At 44.5% G+C, this 14,265-nt stretch overlaps 1 protein-coding gene across 1 annotated transcript; it reads left to right on the top strand.

The window, feature by feature from the left end:
- Nucleotides 1-5,618: 5,618 nt before the first annotated feature.
- ripk4 (receptor-interacting serine-threonine kinase 4) lies at nucleotides 5,619-13,874 on the top strand. The gene is made up of 9 exons (XM_005740366.1): nucleotides 5,619-5,678; nucleotides 5,759-5,956; nucleotides 8,192-8,483; nucleotides 9,231-9,379; nucleotides 9,710-9,759; nucleotides 10,869-11,027; nucleotides 11,229-11,344; nucleotides 11,839-12,079; nucleotides 12,172-13,874. Exons 2-9 carry the CDS (start codon nucleotides 5,769-5,771, stop codon nucleotides 13,419-13,421), a joined length of 2,445 nt encoding a protein of 814 aa, XP_005740423.1. The 5' UTR covers nucleotides 5,619-5,678; nucleotides 5,759-5,768; the 3' UTR covers nucleotides 13,422-13,874.
- Nucleotides 13,875-14,265: the final 391 nt, after the last annotated feature.

Genomic DNA, 14,265 nt, shown 5'->3' with positions numbered 1-14,265 from the left:
GTGGTTGCAGCAAAAGACTATCATTTAAATATTTTGTCTTTTATTAGCTGCAGAAAATGTTTCCATCAAAATCTCTCCAACCCGGAGCCTTTGGTTGTTCACTGGTGCCTCACAGACGTGATTCTTTAGACGTGTGTGTGCGACTGTTTACTAAAATGAAAGAAGGCATGACAGCAGGGAAATGCAGCCTGTTCTCTTCCTTCTTCTTAAGATTCAAAAGACATTTTAAGCAACAACTTAACTGACTTCAAACTTGGATTACTTTCTGTTCAAGGGCCAAAAGTAACGACTTTTTAAAAATGTCGTCTAGAAACAAATATCTGCATCTGAATATGCATGAAGCTGCAGGCAATCGACACATTTCTGCTTACACCTAACTACACATGAAGTCAAGTTTGTCCTCGCTGCTCAAGATGCTTTGGGTTTGTGAGGAGCCCTGTGAGAGCTGCGGTGTGAGGACAGGATACCAGAGCTCGGCTCCAGATCAGCAGCCTCCATCCCAGCATCCGGAGCCGAGGCTGGGCTCTGTGCTGTCGCATGTCAACAATCACCAAGCAATATTTTTACCTTCACCTAGTATTTTTTCTTATTTGCATTTAGTGTGACTTGATAATTAATTAAATGAATTAAATTCATTTCATTCGAAACATTTATTAGATTATTCATTTATTTAATTCATTTTGTCACTCCTGGCCCTCTGCAGGCCTGCACCGTTAATATTGCACTGACAATGGCTCATCATTTATTTACCTTCTACATCCTCTGCAAAGGATTACCTTATTTGCTGCTAAGAGACCGTAAAACTTTTTCTTGAGTGAGAGATTAACAGTAAAACGGTTCAGCTTCAACATTTGTTTGAGGTTGATGTTTCTTTTCTTTAAATCACATTAAGCCAAATTCTTTAGGATTAAAATAAATTAGAGCAACATTCCCCTTCTCTTGAGGACAAAGCCTCCATGCAGCGGTGTAGCCTACTGTACTGGAAACACCAGGACATCTCTGGTAGTCTGAAAGTGGTTTTGGCCTGATGAGAACAGGCAGCTTGATCATGATAAGTACTTATTATCAAACCCAGGGATACACGAATGCTCCAGATCTGGTTCAAGGGGAACCAATAAAGCTCACTTCACACTAAACCGACTTCTGCCAGTTAAGGCAGTTTTTGAAGGTAAGACCATTTAAATCGATATCATTTAAACAGTGATTGTTAGAACAACAGGAGTGCTGTTGTTTTATCTTTGTGGCGCCAGCTTAAAGTTAGTGCGCAAAGGTTCGCTTACACTGTATGAAGTGATTACGAGTTACCATATCATGACAAAGATGTTAGCTAATTGGTAAATAAAGGTACTTATTGAGAATATTTGTGTTTTTAGTTTCGGGAGAGTCGAGGAGACAAGTACACAAAAAGTGAACGAGCATCTCTGAACCGAGGAGGGGACCTAAGGGGACATCGTTCATCCTCTTGCAATGCTGTGATTGCAGCCGTTGATCAATTGTCATGACAATTTACATGAATTTACATCTTGTCATGATTGAGTAAAAGGATGTTACAGTCCCTGATAATGCATTACATTAAATAGAGGGAATCTTGAGGGATGGCTGTTATGAGGAAAGCCCAGACGCTTTTATCAGCAGCACACATCGTTGTGTGCCTCAACTTTCGGTCTTTTACCCAGGCTAATCTGCCATTTTCCTCCTTAGTTAGGTTTAGGGATTAGAGATCTGATCTAAATTATCATTTTAAATTTGGGACACATCGTCAGTAGTGGACCTTGCATTCATCGGGTGTTTCGGCCATTATCACTAGGCACCCTCATCCAAGGAGGCCCTGCCTGATCAGGCCCCTGAGTGTGTCACTGGTTTCTGTTAAATTGTTATTTCTCTTCTTTCTTCTCAGTTTTCTACAGCTTATTTTCTTCTATCTATTCACTGCAACTGAGAAATAATACTTACCTCTTTAGCATTTATGGAGTGTCGCTTCTTCCAAGGGATAAAAAAGGTGATAGAGAGAAGTAAGACAAAACCTACACAAAAAGTGAACGAGCGTCTCTGAACCGAGGAGGGGACCTAAGGAGACATCGTTCATCCTCTTGCAATGCTGTGATTGCAGCCGTTGATCAATTGTCATGACAATTTGCATCAGTTTACATGAATTTACATCTTGTCATGAAACTGACCCATTGTTAGTCAGTGGTGCTAGTTTCAATCATTAGGCAAATGTACTGTTTTTAACACTGGAGAGGCTGAAGAAGTCCCTTGGATAAGTGATGAAACATTTCTCCTGCTGAATATACAACAGAATACTTCCTGGGAACACCCGGTGAGATCCATGTTACTTATACGAGTTACAGAATTATGTGATACAGAACTATGTTAAGTTTAAATGTACTCGAGAGCCACCGGAACCAAATTCCTTGTATGTGTCTGCACATATACTTGGCCAATAAACACGATTCTGATTCTGAAATGTTCTTTTTAAAATAAATACCACACTCGGTCTTATGTTAAGGGTTAGTCAGGTTAGTTTTAGCTTTCTGACTCTTGATTTACAGACTAACTCACTGTTATTTAGAAACTGAGAGTCAGTGGAATATGAATGTTTAGTCAGTAGTTAGTAGATCAATCAAGCACTCACTCATGTTACTGGCTCAGTGTTTACACACTTTCCAGCCTCTTAGTCTAAGAAACAATGTGAGGAGAGGCAGCCGCCTGGGACTGAAGGAGTGTAGAGACCTCAAACAGGACAAAACTACAGGAGACAAAGGCTAATGACATGCAGAGTGGCTTATGGAACCAGCCCTAACTACAAGCTTTATCAAAAGAAACGCTAAAAGCTTCATCTTAAAAGAGCATGTCTGTCAGCAGACTCTCCTTCCATTCTACTTTTCCGAATTTCTAAAAAAGGCCTACACACTGGGTGGCTGTGTCTCGGGAGGTGGAGCAGTCCAGTCGGAAAGTTGGCGGTTTGATCCTTGGCTCTTCCAGTCGGCACGTCGAAGTATCCTTGGGCAAGATACTGAACCGTGAATTCCACTTGCACTCAAGAGTACGAGTTTCACGTGGTTGTAAGACAAGATGTTTAGATACAGAAGGAAGCACGTGTGTGTGTGATTAGTTGGATGAGGGTTAGAGGGGAAGGTTATCATTTACAGGCTATAGTATGTAAACTTTAATAAACCTGGATCACGAGCACACAGATGTTTAATGTTGTTTAAACATGGCTGACGTGGGTACAGGATTATTGACCTGCTTCTAGAAAAAACCCAGATTCTCCAGTATTTAGAAAGGTCGAATCAGCTTTGCTTTCTATTGTTTTGTTCTATTTACATGAGGTCTCATATCTCATCCCCAAGCTCAATGAGTTAATATGAAACTACCTCCAGTAGATGGCGATAAAGTCTCACTGACAACTATTTGATGTTGATTTTCCGCTCACGACTTTGAATTCCTTGCACCCATTGTGTTCACTCATTAAAACATTCATAAACACGCCACCACCTTCTGCATCTATGGTAATATGTGTGCCCACGCACAGCCCGAGGGGACAAAGTGCATGATGGGAAGAACAAAGCATACTGGAAAGATGTCAGAAGCAAACACGATGCCAACACACACAGGCTGTCGCAGGCTGACACTCTGTGGCATTCTCAAACCATAAGACTGCAGTCATTAATATGTTTTAATATAAATTAGACAATCATTTATATTTCTACACTGTTGGCGCTACCTCGCGCTCCCTGTTGCAGGTCGTTTAGGCTTAGTTGTGTTTGTAATTAACAGAAGACGGTCCTGATTGGTTTGGTTTTAATCAGATAAATAAAAGCAGGTAAAAAGACACGTTTAATACCATTTCATACATGTTTGTCTTTGATTCTAATGACCAAGAGAGCGTGCACACACACTCAAAAGGCCCTGCAGCTTTCCCCTTCTACAGTAACCGCTCCCCCGGTCTTTCTGCAGAGCCTCAGGGAGCTGAACACTGATAACTGCTGCAGTGATGGGAGCCAGCAGGCCGCTGGCTCCTCACATACCACTAAGATCTGCTCATTGTCCCAGCAGCCTCCCAGATAACATATTTATACCTCCTACCTGGTCATTCCAGTTTTCTCATTAACTCTGGGGTGCAGGGAGGTGATATCACATCTTAAGCAGAGGTAAACAGAGAGGTTGGTTTGTCAGACACTAATAGCAAACGGCAACACAGAACAAATTCACACGTTTGGAGAAATCATGCTTTTACAGTCGCGTACCGTTGCCCACGCAAGCTGAAGAACACCAGAAGAGCACTGTTTTGGTAAAGTCCAAGAGAGGGAATTTTGGAATAGTTCAACTGCAACGATCATTTTCATATTTAACTTAAAAGCTTAATCGTGTTTATTATCTAACGGTTTAGGTAATAATTTGAGGAAGGGGCTCGTTATGTTTATTCTGTTTAGTTTTCCACAAGGTGCTCTATATAGTAAAGTAAAGAAGCTACTATATCAGAGAGAGAGAGCAATCAGATGTCACCTATGAGGATGCACTTGGTGACAGCGGTGAGGAAGAACTCCCTTTAAACAGGAAGAGTCATTCTGCAGAATGAGGCTGAGGAACGACACTCGTCTGCTGTGAGAGGTGGGAGGGCAGAGAATGGGGACGAGGGCAAAAAGGTCTTAATCCGAGAGACGTTATAATCCGGTTTTTGGGATTTGAGGCAAAATGTTTCCCTGAACCAACCTCGCAGAAAATAATCCCATGATTTCAAAAAACCAAAGTCAGTCTAAAGTACGATATGTAAGAACGTTTCTAAAACAGAGCAGTCGCAGATAACAGGCTAATCTTCTTTTTATGATAGCACAAAAATAAATAATTTACCAGCAGGTTCCTGCGTGCAGGAGGTGTCCTTGAATAGATATGCTGTAGCTCTATCAGCTCCACAGCTGATATTTTATTTCTGACCTTGAACTTAAAAAGTATCCAACACACACCTGTAGGACAGGTGCACACAGGAAAAAGTGTCACACTCATTAACTGGCAACCCAAATTGAATTTAAGCACACAACAGATATGAAACAGAACTCCTGTGTGCGTGCGTCCTTAGATCGATGCGGTGTTTCTGCAGAAGGCATTTAATGAACATATGAATTATTGAAAGCATATGTATGGAGTAGCAGAGAATGTGGCGATTAAAGGCCTGCATGGAAATGAAATATGTTAAATAACACAGATCTTTGTCACTGGTAGTAACTGTAACAGCTGTAACAGAACACATTGTTCCCTCAGCTGAGCAAAAGCTGAGTCCACACATTCTATAACCGCTGGGTCAATATCACGTAGCCCACCTCAGGCGGCTTTAGCAGTCAAATGGACCACGGTGGGACAAAGGTGTGTTTATGAAATAGCTTCCTGACTTCATGGCTTTGTTGCAGAGACCGTTCTCCTGCTTTCTCGGAGCATATATGAGACAGCGTGGGGCTTCAGGACATTTGGAAAGCACATGTGTAAAGCCTTTCGGTGGCAGTGTGGTGTGGCTTGTCAAGTTCCTCCAGTGAACTTTTCCATCTCTGCTCTGTGTTTCAAAACCAGGGTATGATGTCACAGCGCAGCAACACAGGCCCAGCCCCTCCTTTTCACCTGAACAGAGGGAGGAGCTGTGCTGAGCTAGACGAGTGGAAAAACAAGGAAGAGCCCACAAGTAGGTAGGTGGTGTGTGAGTGTACACTTCCCCTGATTTTGTGGTTGGAGTCAAAGAAGAAAAAGGAGTTTACCCTGCTTGCAGGTTTCTCAACATGGATATGGATATCCCGGATTCTCCACACGGGAATATGGGACTGTTAAGGACCTTTGATTCCTCTGAGTTTGGAAGCTGGGAGAAAATAGGCTCAGGTGGATTTGGACAAGTATACAAAGTCCGGCATGTACAGTGGAAAACATGGCTGGCTATCAAGTGCCCTCCCTGCCTTCATGTGGATGATAAGTAAGTCACAGCTGTTTAGTGTTCATCTTTTCCTGGTGTTGATGAAAAAAGTAGTATTGTCCTCTGGCATAGTTCAGATGCTTCCTGTGTTTTTGGTCTTTCTAAGTTCCGGATGTAGAAATCAGTCTGAATCAGGTCCTTTTATGTCAGCGTGATCGTTTGAAGAAATCTCTGGGCAAATGCTAGACGCAGGCATGAGAAAGTGAACACCAGATAATGTGTGACTCATCCTCTGCCAGCCTAGAAACACTGTGGGGGCTGTAAAGGTGCCTCAACGCTAAGCAAGAGGGCATGTTTGGATATTTCGACACTGCTGAGTTGTGTTGGAGGGAGCACTGGCATGCAGGTTGATCTCTGGGGCAGCTCCACAGTGCTGAGAGCTGTTTGCTTTTCCTGCTATGAAAGCTTAACTGCTGATCTCCCCAATAAACAGTGTTGTGGACATTTCAATAGGTGGGCAGAATGGTCTACAAGTTACATCACCATCTAGAATTCTCTTTCCTACTTCAGACTGATAAATCACTCGTTTGCTCTGCCGGGATCTCGCAAATGAAAGGAAAATTAGTGAGCTGTACATTTCTCGAGTGTGTTTGAGGCTGACCTGCCTCAAACCAGCTTTGGAAGAAGAGAAGTTTCCATTTCCATGTAACTCTGCGTACACAAACTGACTTCATCAGCCACACATTAGAAATATTAACTGACAAGATCCATTCATCCATTTTCTTCCCCTTCTCCACTTCAGGGTCACAGGGGGGCTGGAGCCTAGCCCAGCTGCTGATTGGTGATAAGACCTCTTCATTAAAAAAAAAAAATTGGTTTATTGATATAAATCATCACTGACATCAATCCTCAGCTACACTGATGCAACAAAGACAGTCCGATTTTCTTATCTAGTCACTGTGACCAAAACAGGAACTTTGACGACGTGACGACTTCCCCCCAAACCTGCGGTGCGACTTATAGCATCCGATGAGGCTGAACCAAAGATACTATCACCCTCAAACATCTGCAGAGCGCATAAACAGTCATTTGACTGCGACCGTCGTTCAGCCACACATAACATCCAGGACTCAAAGCCACCTTTGTGTGCCTGTGTCGCAGGCTGCCACTGTGTGGCACAGACAATACGAGAAGCCGCAGAACCGGTCTTACCGGGCCTCTCTGTTAAAACAGGGACATTGTTTGGTTCAGCAGAGCCGCTGAGCAGCACTTTGGATTAGATGAAGTACTTCGCAAACAAGCGCTAGCCCGTTCTTCCATGACATGTTTGATTATTCCTACCAGGCAGATTCGGGGAGATCCGTACCTCCTTCACTTGTACTGCCACAAAGAACTATTATAACCAGACACACACTTCTTTATATATATTTTTTTTTAAATTAATGACAAACTATGTTTCGAACTTTCTTATGTTCGTCTAATTTCTTTTCGTCGATGATAGAAAAACAGAAGCCCTACTCCAGCTCTGCCTCTGGAGCACATTCCTACAAATAAACTCACGAACAGTGATTTATCTCTCTCTCATCAAGAGGCTCCATTTTAAAAGCAACCTTTGCTTAAGGCATGCAGTGAGGTCATGAATGGCCCACACAATTGTGTTTGAGGTATGTCAGCAGGCCCGGCAGACTGATAAGGGGCACTGTGCGCAAAGGTTGAGCGGCAGAGAACAAGAGCTGGCTTTGAGCTCCACATGCTCTGCAGACCAAGGTGGACTGTCTTGAGCAGAACCACCAGCCGGGGAAGACCTGGATTATAGTTGTATACAGAGGTCACGCCTCTACACCCTTCAAGGTTAATGTTCATAAATATTTGGCATAGCTAAGAGTTCAGTAAGGATGATGTGTGATGTGCAGGAATTTTGGTTAGGACAAAAAGTTATACCAACTATTGCAGCTTAATGAGCAAAGCGTGACTTCAAAGTCATCATGGTAATGTTTTATGGGAGGGCAGGTTTGATAGATAAGCATGAGTCGAGGAATGTGTGAGCCTTTGTTTTAAAAAAGCGATGACCCAAATAACTTCAAAACAGATTTCAGCTGCGGCACCCCCACCCTCCCCCAAACCCCCAGGATGAGTGGATGAGTGGAAAAGCAGCAGTAAACTGGTGGATGTTTTTTTGCTCTGTTAAGAACTGCTGGGTCACCCTCAGCGACAGAGCCTGGTTCAGGAAACGCAATAAAATGCAGTGTTGTGTAGTCCGTGATCTTTTATTTTTATTTTCCTCCTTGAACACAGGGATCGTTCCGAGCTGCTCGAGGAAGCTAAAAAGATGGAGGCAGCCAAGTTCCGATACATCCTGCCTGTGTACGGGATCTGTGAAGACCCCCAGGGGCTGGTCATGGAGTACATGGAGACCGGCTCACTGGAGACCCTGCTGGCCAATGAGCCGCTGCCCTGGGAGCTCCGCTTTCGCATCATCCACGAGACTGCGGTGGGAATGAACTTCCTGCACTGCATGAACCCACCGCTGCTCCATCTGGACCTGAAGCCGGCCAACATCCTGCTGGATGCTCACTATCACGTCAAGGTAGAGAGTTTGTGATGAAGCTTAGAAGGGAGGAAACACACGCACACAGTTTGTTGTGATCTGTAGTTTTGACCCAGGTGTGTGTTTTTAGTTGTTTGCACGATCCTTTTGCTTTCTGTAATTTGTAATGGAATAAGCAACTATGGAAATCTACAGTATGTTTATGGAAATGTGATGATGTCATGTTTTAATGCTAGAAGAAAGCTCAGACATGAAGTGAAACCACAGCCCTCTTTGTTTTAAAACTGTTTGTTTGGCACTTTCAGGAGAAATCCCAGTCATGAGGTGCTTTTCTGCTCCCCTTCATCATTCTTAAATTAGTCCTGCACATGTTTTTTGTCTACAGGTGTCTCCTAGCCTCTGTCCAACCAAAACAGCTAAGCTGTACTAAGAGTAATGGGTGGGAACCGTCATTTCTAGTGTTTAATACCTGGATGTAAACACCTCACCTGGGCTTGTCCCAACAGGATTAATTTAGCTCCTATTAAATCTCCTTGTCTGTGTGTGTGTGTGTGTGTGTGTGTGTGTGGGTGTGCACTCCCCAACACAAATCTGAAGGGCCTCTCCTCTCCTGCAGGCTGGGACATGGCTGGGTTGCCCTCATCATACCGCTGAGTGCACATAATAAGAGCTTAGCAGCCTGTCATAGTCAGCGGGCAAAGTTAGTCATCACTGCCGTGGTGTTTCATGAGAAAGGCAGAGGGGTTGCTCTGTTGGAGGGTCTTATCTGATCTCTTTCTGTCTCAGATATCTGATTTTGGGCTGGCCCGCTGGAACGGCTTGTCACGGGCTGATGACATCAGTAGAGACGGCTTCTGCGGCACTATTGCCTACCTTCCCCCTGAGAGCATCATAGAGAAGGACAGAGTGTCGGACACCAAGCACGATGTTTACAGGTTGGGCTTTTTTTTTCATGCACTTTGCATGCAAGCTTTTTGTGTGAACGCAGGGTTTTTTGTTGTTGTTGGGACATTTTGTGTGTTCAGTTAAGCTCTGACTCACACTAAGATTAATCACATGGATTTGGTATGATACTTTGTCTGTTAAGGGAAATAAGTAACTTATTCCTACAGTGGAAATGGAAATTTCATTCCCTAAAGTAGAACTTGTAGAGTAGGGTAAATGTACTTTATTTACACAGTCTTCTGCTGCACAACCTGACATCTCAGACCTATTCCATGAAAGATTTATATATATTTATATGTATATTTTTGCCTGTTTTCCAGTTTCTCTATCGTGATCTGGGGGATTCTCACACAGAAGAAACCCTATCAAGGTGAGCCATCCAACAAGATGTCCATCCAACCGTGTCTTTTATGATCACCAATGTCAGTCTGATAGTTTAGCTAGAACAGCAGGTCTAGTAGTTCGTGTGGCATGCCTCCCCTACCTCTGTAACATCTGTAAACAATCAGTAACAAATAAAAGGTCCATGATGAGTTTGAGAAAACAGGTCAGCGTTGTTATCATCAGAAAACCTTTTTTTTTTTAAATTTCCCCTCAACTTAGTGTCTCCCCATTTTCCACTGGAGTGGCTCTGCTTGACATAAATGTACTCAATAGAAATACTTTTTTCTGTAGTTTGGCCACAAGAGATGGCTGAACTGGCTAAATAAGTTATTAACAAGTTTGCTTATTTATAACAGAAGCTCTAAACTCCAATTCTACACAATCTTCTACTTAATAAATCGACTTTCAATCTAGTTGTATCATTTTACTTGCTGGAATCGACTCTCTAAATTTCCAGTTAACACAAGGTAAAAATAGTTGCACCTTTCAAGGTGTGTGTGTGTGTGTGTGTGTGGGGCTCTGCACACAGAAGCTGTAGTTTGTGTTTACTCTGTAAATTCCAGAGGAGGCAGGTGGACAGGGCCAGACTGGCAAGCACGATGTTTTTTTCCCAGGCGTATCAGGTAGCAGTTCACTTTCTGAAGCCCGGTGCCAAGGTGAGGTAGCTGGGTTGGCACTGGCACCGCCTCTGTTGATCCAGATATAATTAAAAAGTGATAAGTGGCCTGGTTACCATCCCTTCCCGTTTTCCTCCTCCACCTGCAAAGGGTATTACGGCTACAATAGGAGGTGAAGTAGCTGTAAAGCCTCCACCTGTTTGTTCTGAATCACTGACTTGGCTGATCCCACATTCAGATAGAATTGGCTAGACGAGGAGCTCGGAGTGCTTCCGTGGGAAACAACAGACCACGCACTTCTCTTTCTGAGGACGATGGCGATGATAAAGAAGCGATGATGGCATAACGATAGACGCTGGTTCTATGTGTCATTACCAGAAAAAGCATTATAGCAGACTCAGACTTTTGACCACGTGCTTTTTGAGTGAAACAAAAAGGACTTTTAGAAACTGAAGTACTGCATGATTTTGCCCCTCAGGAGAGAACAATATCCTGCAGATCATGGTGAAGGTGGTGAAAGGGGTGCGTCCAGACCTGGGAGCGGTGCCACGATGTCGACCTTCAGCCTGCACAGGCTTCCTGACCCTCATGCAGCGATGCTGGGCCACAAAGCCCGAAGCCAGACCCAGCTTCCAGGGTAGGTTGTGCCTCTACCTGCTAACAAACAGTGGTCAACCCTCGTTAGCACTATAGGAATGAGCTTGTCCCTTGAACTGCACACTCTGTTCCCTCACTGGCTGTGTGAAAGGCAGTGCTATGGCGCTCTTCTTCCTTTTTGTATTGCATAATCCCATCCCTGCTGTTAATGCAACCTGACCTTGAGACGTTGTTGTTCCAGAAATCACATCTGAAGCCGAGGAGCTCTGCTCTAAACCTCAGGAGGAACCCAAATCACCCAGGTTATCAACATCTGACCCAGAGCCCATGACCCCTAAAGCACTCACGGGTGACCAGGTACGATACGACGGCGAAGCTTTTACTGCTTTTACATGACGAAGCTACATGTCAATGTTCTTTTTGTTTTTTCTAAGACATAGCCATGTACTCTCTTACACATTTTAGCCTGAATTTAAAACGTGACCCCTCTCAGTGGTTCTATACTTCAGTCTCTCTCAGCTGACGTGTTCTGCCATTAATATTTAACTACTCGTCCAGACAACGAGAGGCTTATCTTTACAGAGCTCCAGACATAATTCTTATGTTTGATCCTGACCAATCATTGCATCACATACGAGGAATGTAGACTGGTGGCATTGTTAAAACTCTGTGTGCTGTTGTGTACGTGACTGGAAACAAACATCCTGTTCACAGGAACTGATGGCTCCTATCAGTAGTGTTTACATAAATCAGCTGTGTGAACTTTCACACCCATTTCGTATGTGTTACACACTGTATACTGTAGCATTGTGTCAGACCGCACTACCCTACCTGCCTTTTTTGCTCTACAGGTTAATGACAACAAGCCAGTGCGTCCGAAGTCAGCCATGTTGCCCGAGAAGGATTACAGCCTGTCTGAGCTTCTGAGCCAGGTGGATTCTGGGATCTCTAGGAGCTTTGATCGCGTGAAGGAGGACAGCTGTCACAGCAAAGAGAGCACCTGCAAGAGACTGTCTGGGATTTCCTCTGCAGATTCTGCCTTCTCGTCCCAAGACTCTATCACGCTGTCTTTTGAGAAAGAAGGCACATACGGTAAGCGTGCATCAAAGACCTCTCCTGTGAATTATATAAAGTAACACGAAAAAATGTATCATTATTTATCACTTTTCCTCCTTACTGCTCAGATTCTGCTGAGGTCCAGAAACGAAAACTGTGTGAAGCCATCAGGAACAAAGACACTGCCAAGCTGATGAAGATCCTCCAGCCTCAGGATGTCGACCTTCTCCTTGACGGAGGAGACAGTCTGCTCCACCATGCCATCAACTTGGGTAACGAGGAGGCTGTCAAATTCCTCCTCCTGAACAATGCAAATCCTAACCTCGCCAACGGCCGCGGCTCCACACCCCTTCACCTGGCCACAGAGAAGCACCTGAAGTCACTGGCAGAGCTTCTGCTCGGCCGGCGCAGCACCAACGTGAATGCCAAAGACGAGGACCAGTACACAGCTTTGCACTGGGCAGCCCAAAATGGCGACGAGGCTATCACGCGCCTGTTGCTCGACCGGGCGGCGGCCATCAACGAGACCGACGGACAGGGACGCACGCCAGCTCACGTGGCCTGCCAGCATGGCCAGGAAAATGTGTTCAGGGTGCTGCTGAGCCGTGGTGCTGATGTTCAGATCAAGGGCAAGGACAACTGGACGCCGCTCCACTATGCTGCCTGGCAAGGGCATCTGGGCATCGTCAAACTGCTGGTTAAGCAAGCCGGCGCCGACGTAGATGGTCAAACGACAGATGGGCGCACGCCGCTGCACCTGGCTTCTCAGAGGGGGCAGTATCGAGTGGCACGGATCCTGATTGAGCTGGGAGCCGACGTCCACATGACATCAGCTGGATCAAAGACGCCGCTACATGTGGCGGCTGAAACGGGTCACACCAGCACCTCTCGGCTCTTGATCAAACACCAGGCAGATATCAATGCTCAGAGCGCCCACGGACTCACTCCCCTCCACCTAGCCTCCCAGCGGGGCCACCTGCCCACAGTCAAGATGCTGATAGAAGAAGGGGCAGACCCCTACAAAGCTAACAGCGCCCTACGCACGCCCTGCCACATGGCGGCAGAGGGTGGACACTGTGAAGTCCTGAAAGAGCTGCTCAATCACTGTCCAGACGGTGGCAGCCTGTCAGATGAGCAGGGCCTCAGCCCTTTACACCTGGCGGTGCAGGGCGGACACTCGAACATCATTACTATGCTGCTGCCGCAGGACTGCCAGGACTTAGTTACAGAGAGCTCTGTGCAACCAGCAGCCGAAGAGCCCGCACCAGCAGAAGCTAGGCACCTCCAGAGGAAAGTTGTCATTCTCAAACTGACGGAGCACGGTGACAAAGACTGCCCACAATCCATCAGTGCACACTGTGCCTCCGCTCCCTGCTAACAGGAGCAAAAACACTGTACAGGACTGTTTTGGTTTGGTGTTTTTCCATGCTAATCCTCTGCTGCCTCACAAATAGGCATGGGATAGTATTCCAGTCTTTTAATTTTTTTAATTGTGCCCTACAAGCACTGTAATATTGTTGTAAATACATACTGTAAATAGAAAGTATTAATACCATTTTGTGTTTGAATTAAAAATGTTGTTTACTGTTTTTTTTTTACCTAACAAACACATTTTGGTTTCTTTTGTTTTCTTTGTACGTAACAAGCATGTGTCCCGTGTCCTCTTGGAATCCTTTTACACGATCATTACTGCAGCTGGCATGCCTGTAAGTTATTTTTAATAGATTCACAAAAACTGACTCATCGAGCTTTTTAGGAAAAAAGCATTCAGTGTTCTGTGTTGTGTTGTTACATATCAGTGCAACATCCATTAAACATCTGAAAATCTTTTGTTGGACCCTGGTGTTTGTTTCCTTTTTGCATTTTGTAAGAAAGAAGATCAAATAAAAACGACATGCATGAAAAGTCAGACGTGGTAAGATCAAACTAACTATAGTTCCTCGTGCTTTAATGGTTAGCTAAATTGTGCATAATTTTCGAGGTAATGTTTGTGCAATAGCCCAATTTATCTCCATGTTCTTAAATGTTTTGCAGCGAGAGAAAGCACAGATTTAACTCGTTCACTCAAAATGGGAACGAAACTTTGATAGCATCAGCACGAGTGTTTGTGCAACAAAGCCACTCCACTCTCCTCGCCACAACATATCTTTTGTGCAGTCTTGTTCCTCTAAAGCAAAATTCAAGAAGTGCTTTCTGAGAAGGTTCTCTCGACAGCTCGTGTC

This window comes from Pundamilia nyererei, unplaced genomic scaffold, assembly GCF_000239375.1.
Source record: "Pundamilia nyererei isolate P.nyererei 1_Seehausen unplaced genomic scaffold, PunNye1.0 scaffold00099, whole genome shotgun sequence".
NCBI lineage: Eukaryota > Metazoa > Chordata > Actinopteri > Cichliformes > Cichlidae > Pundamilia > Pundamilia nyererei.
Note: the sequence above shows the minus strand (reverse complement) of the source record. Positions and strands in the feature narration are given on the sequence as shown.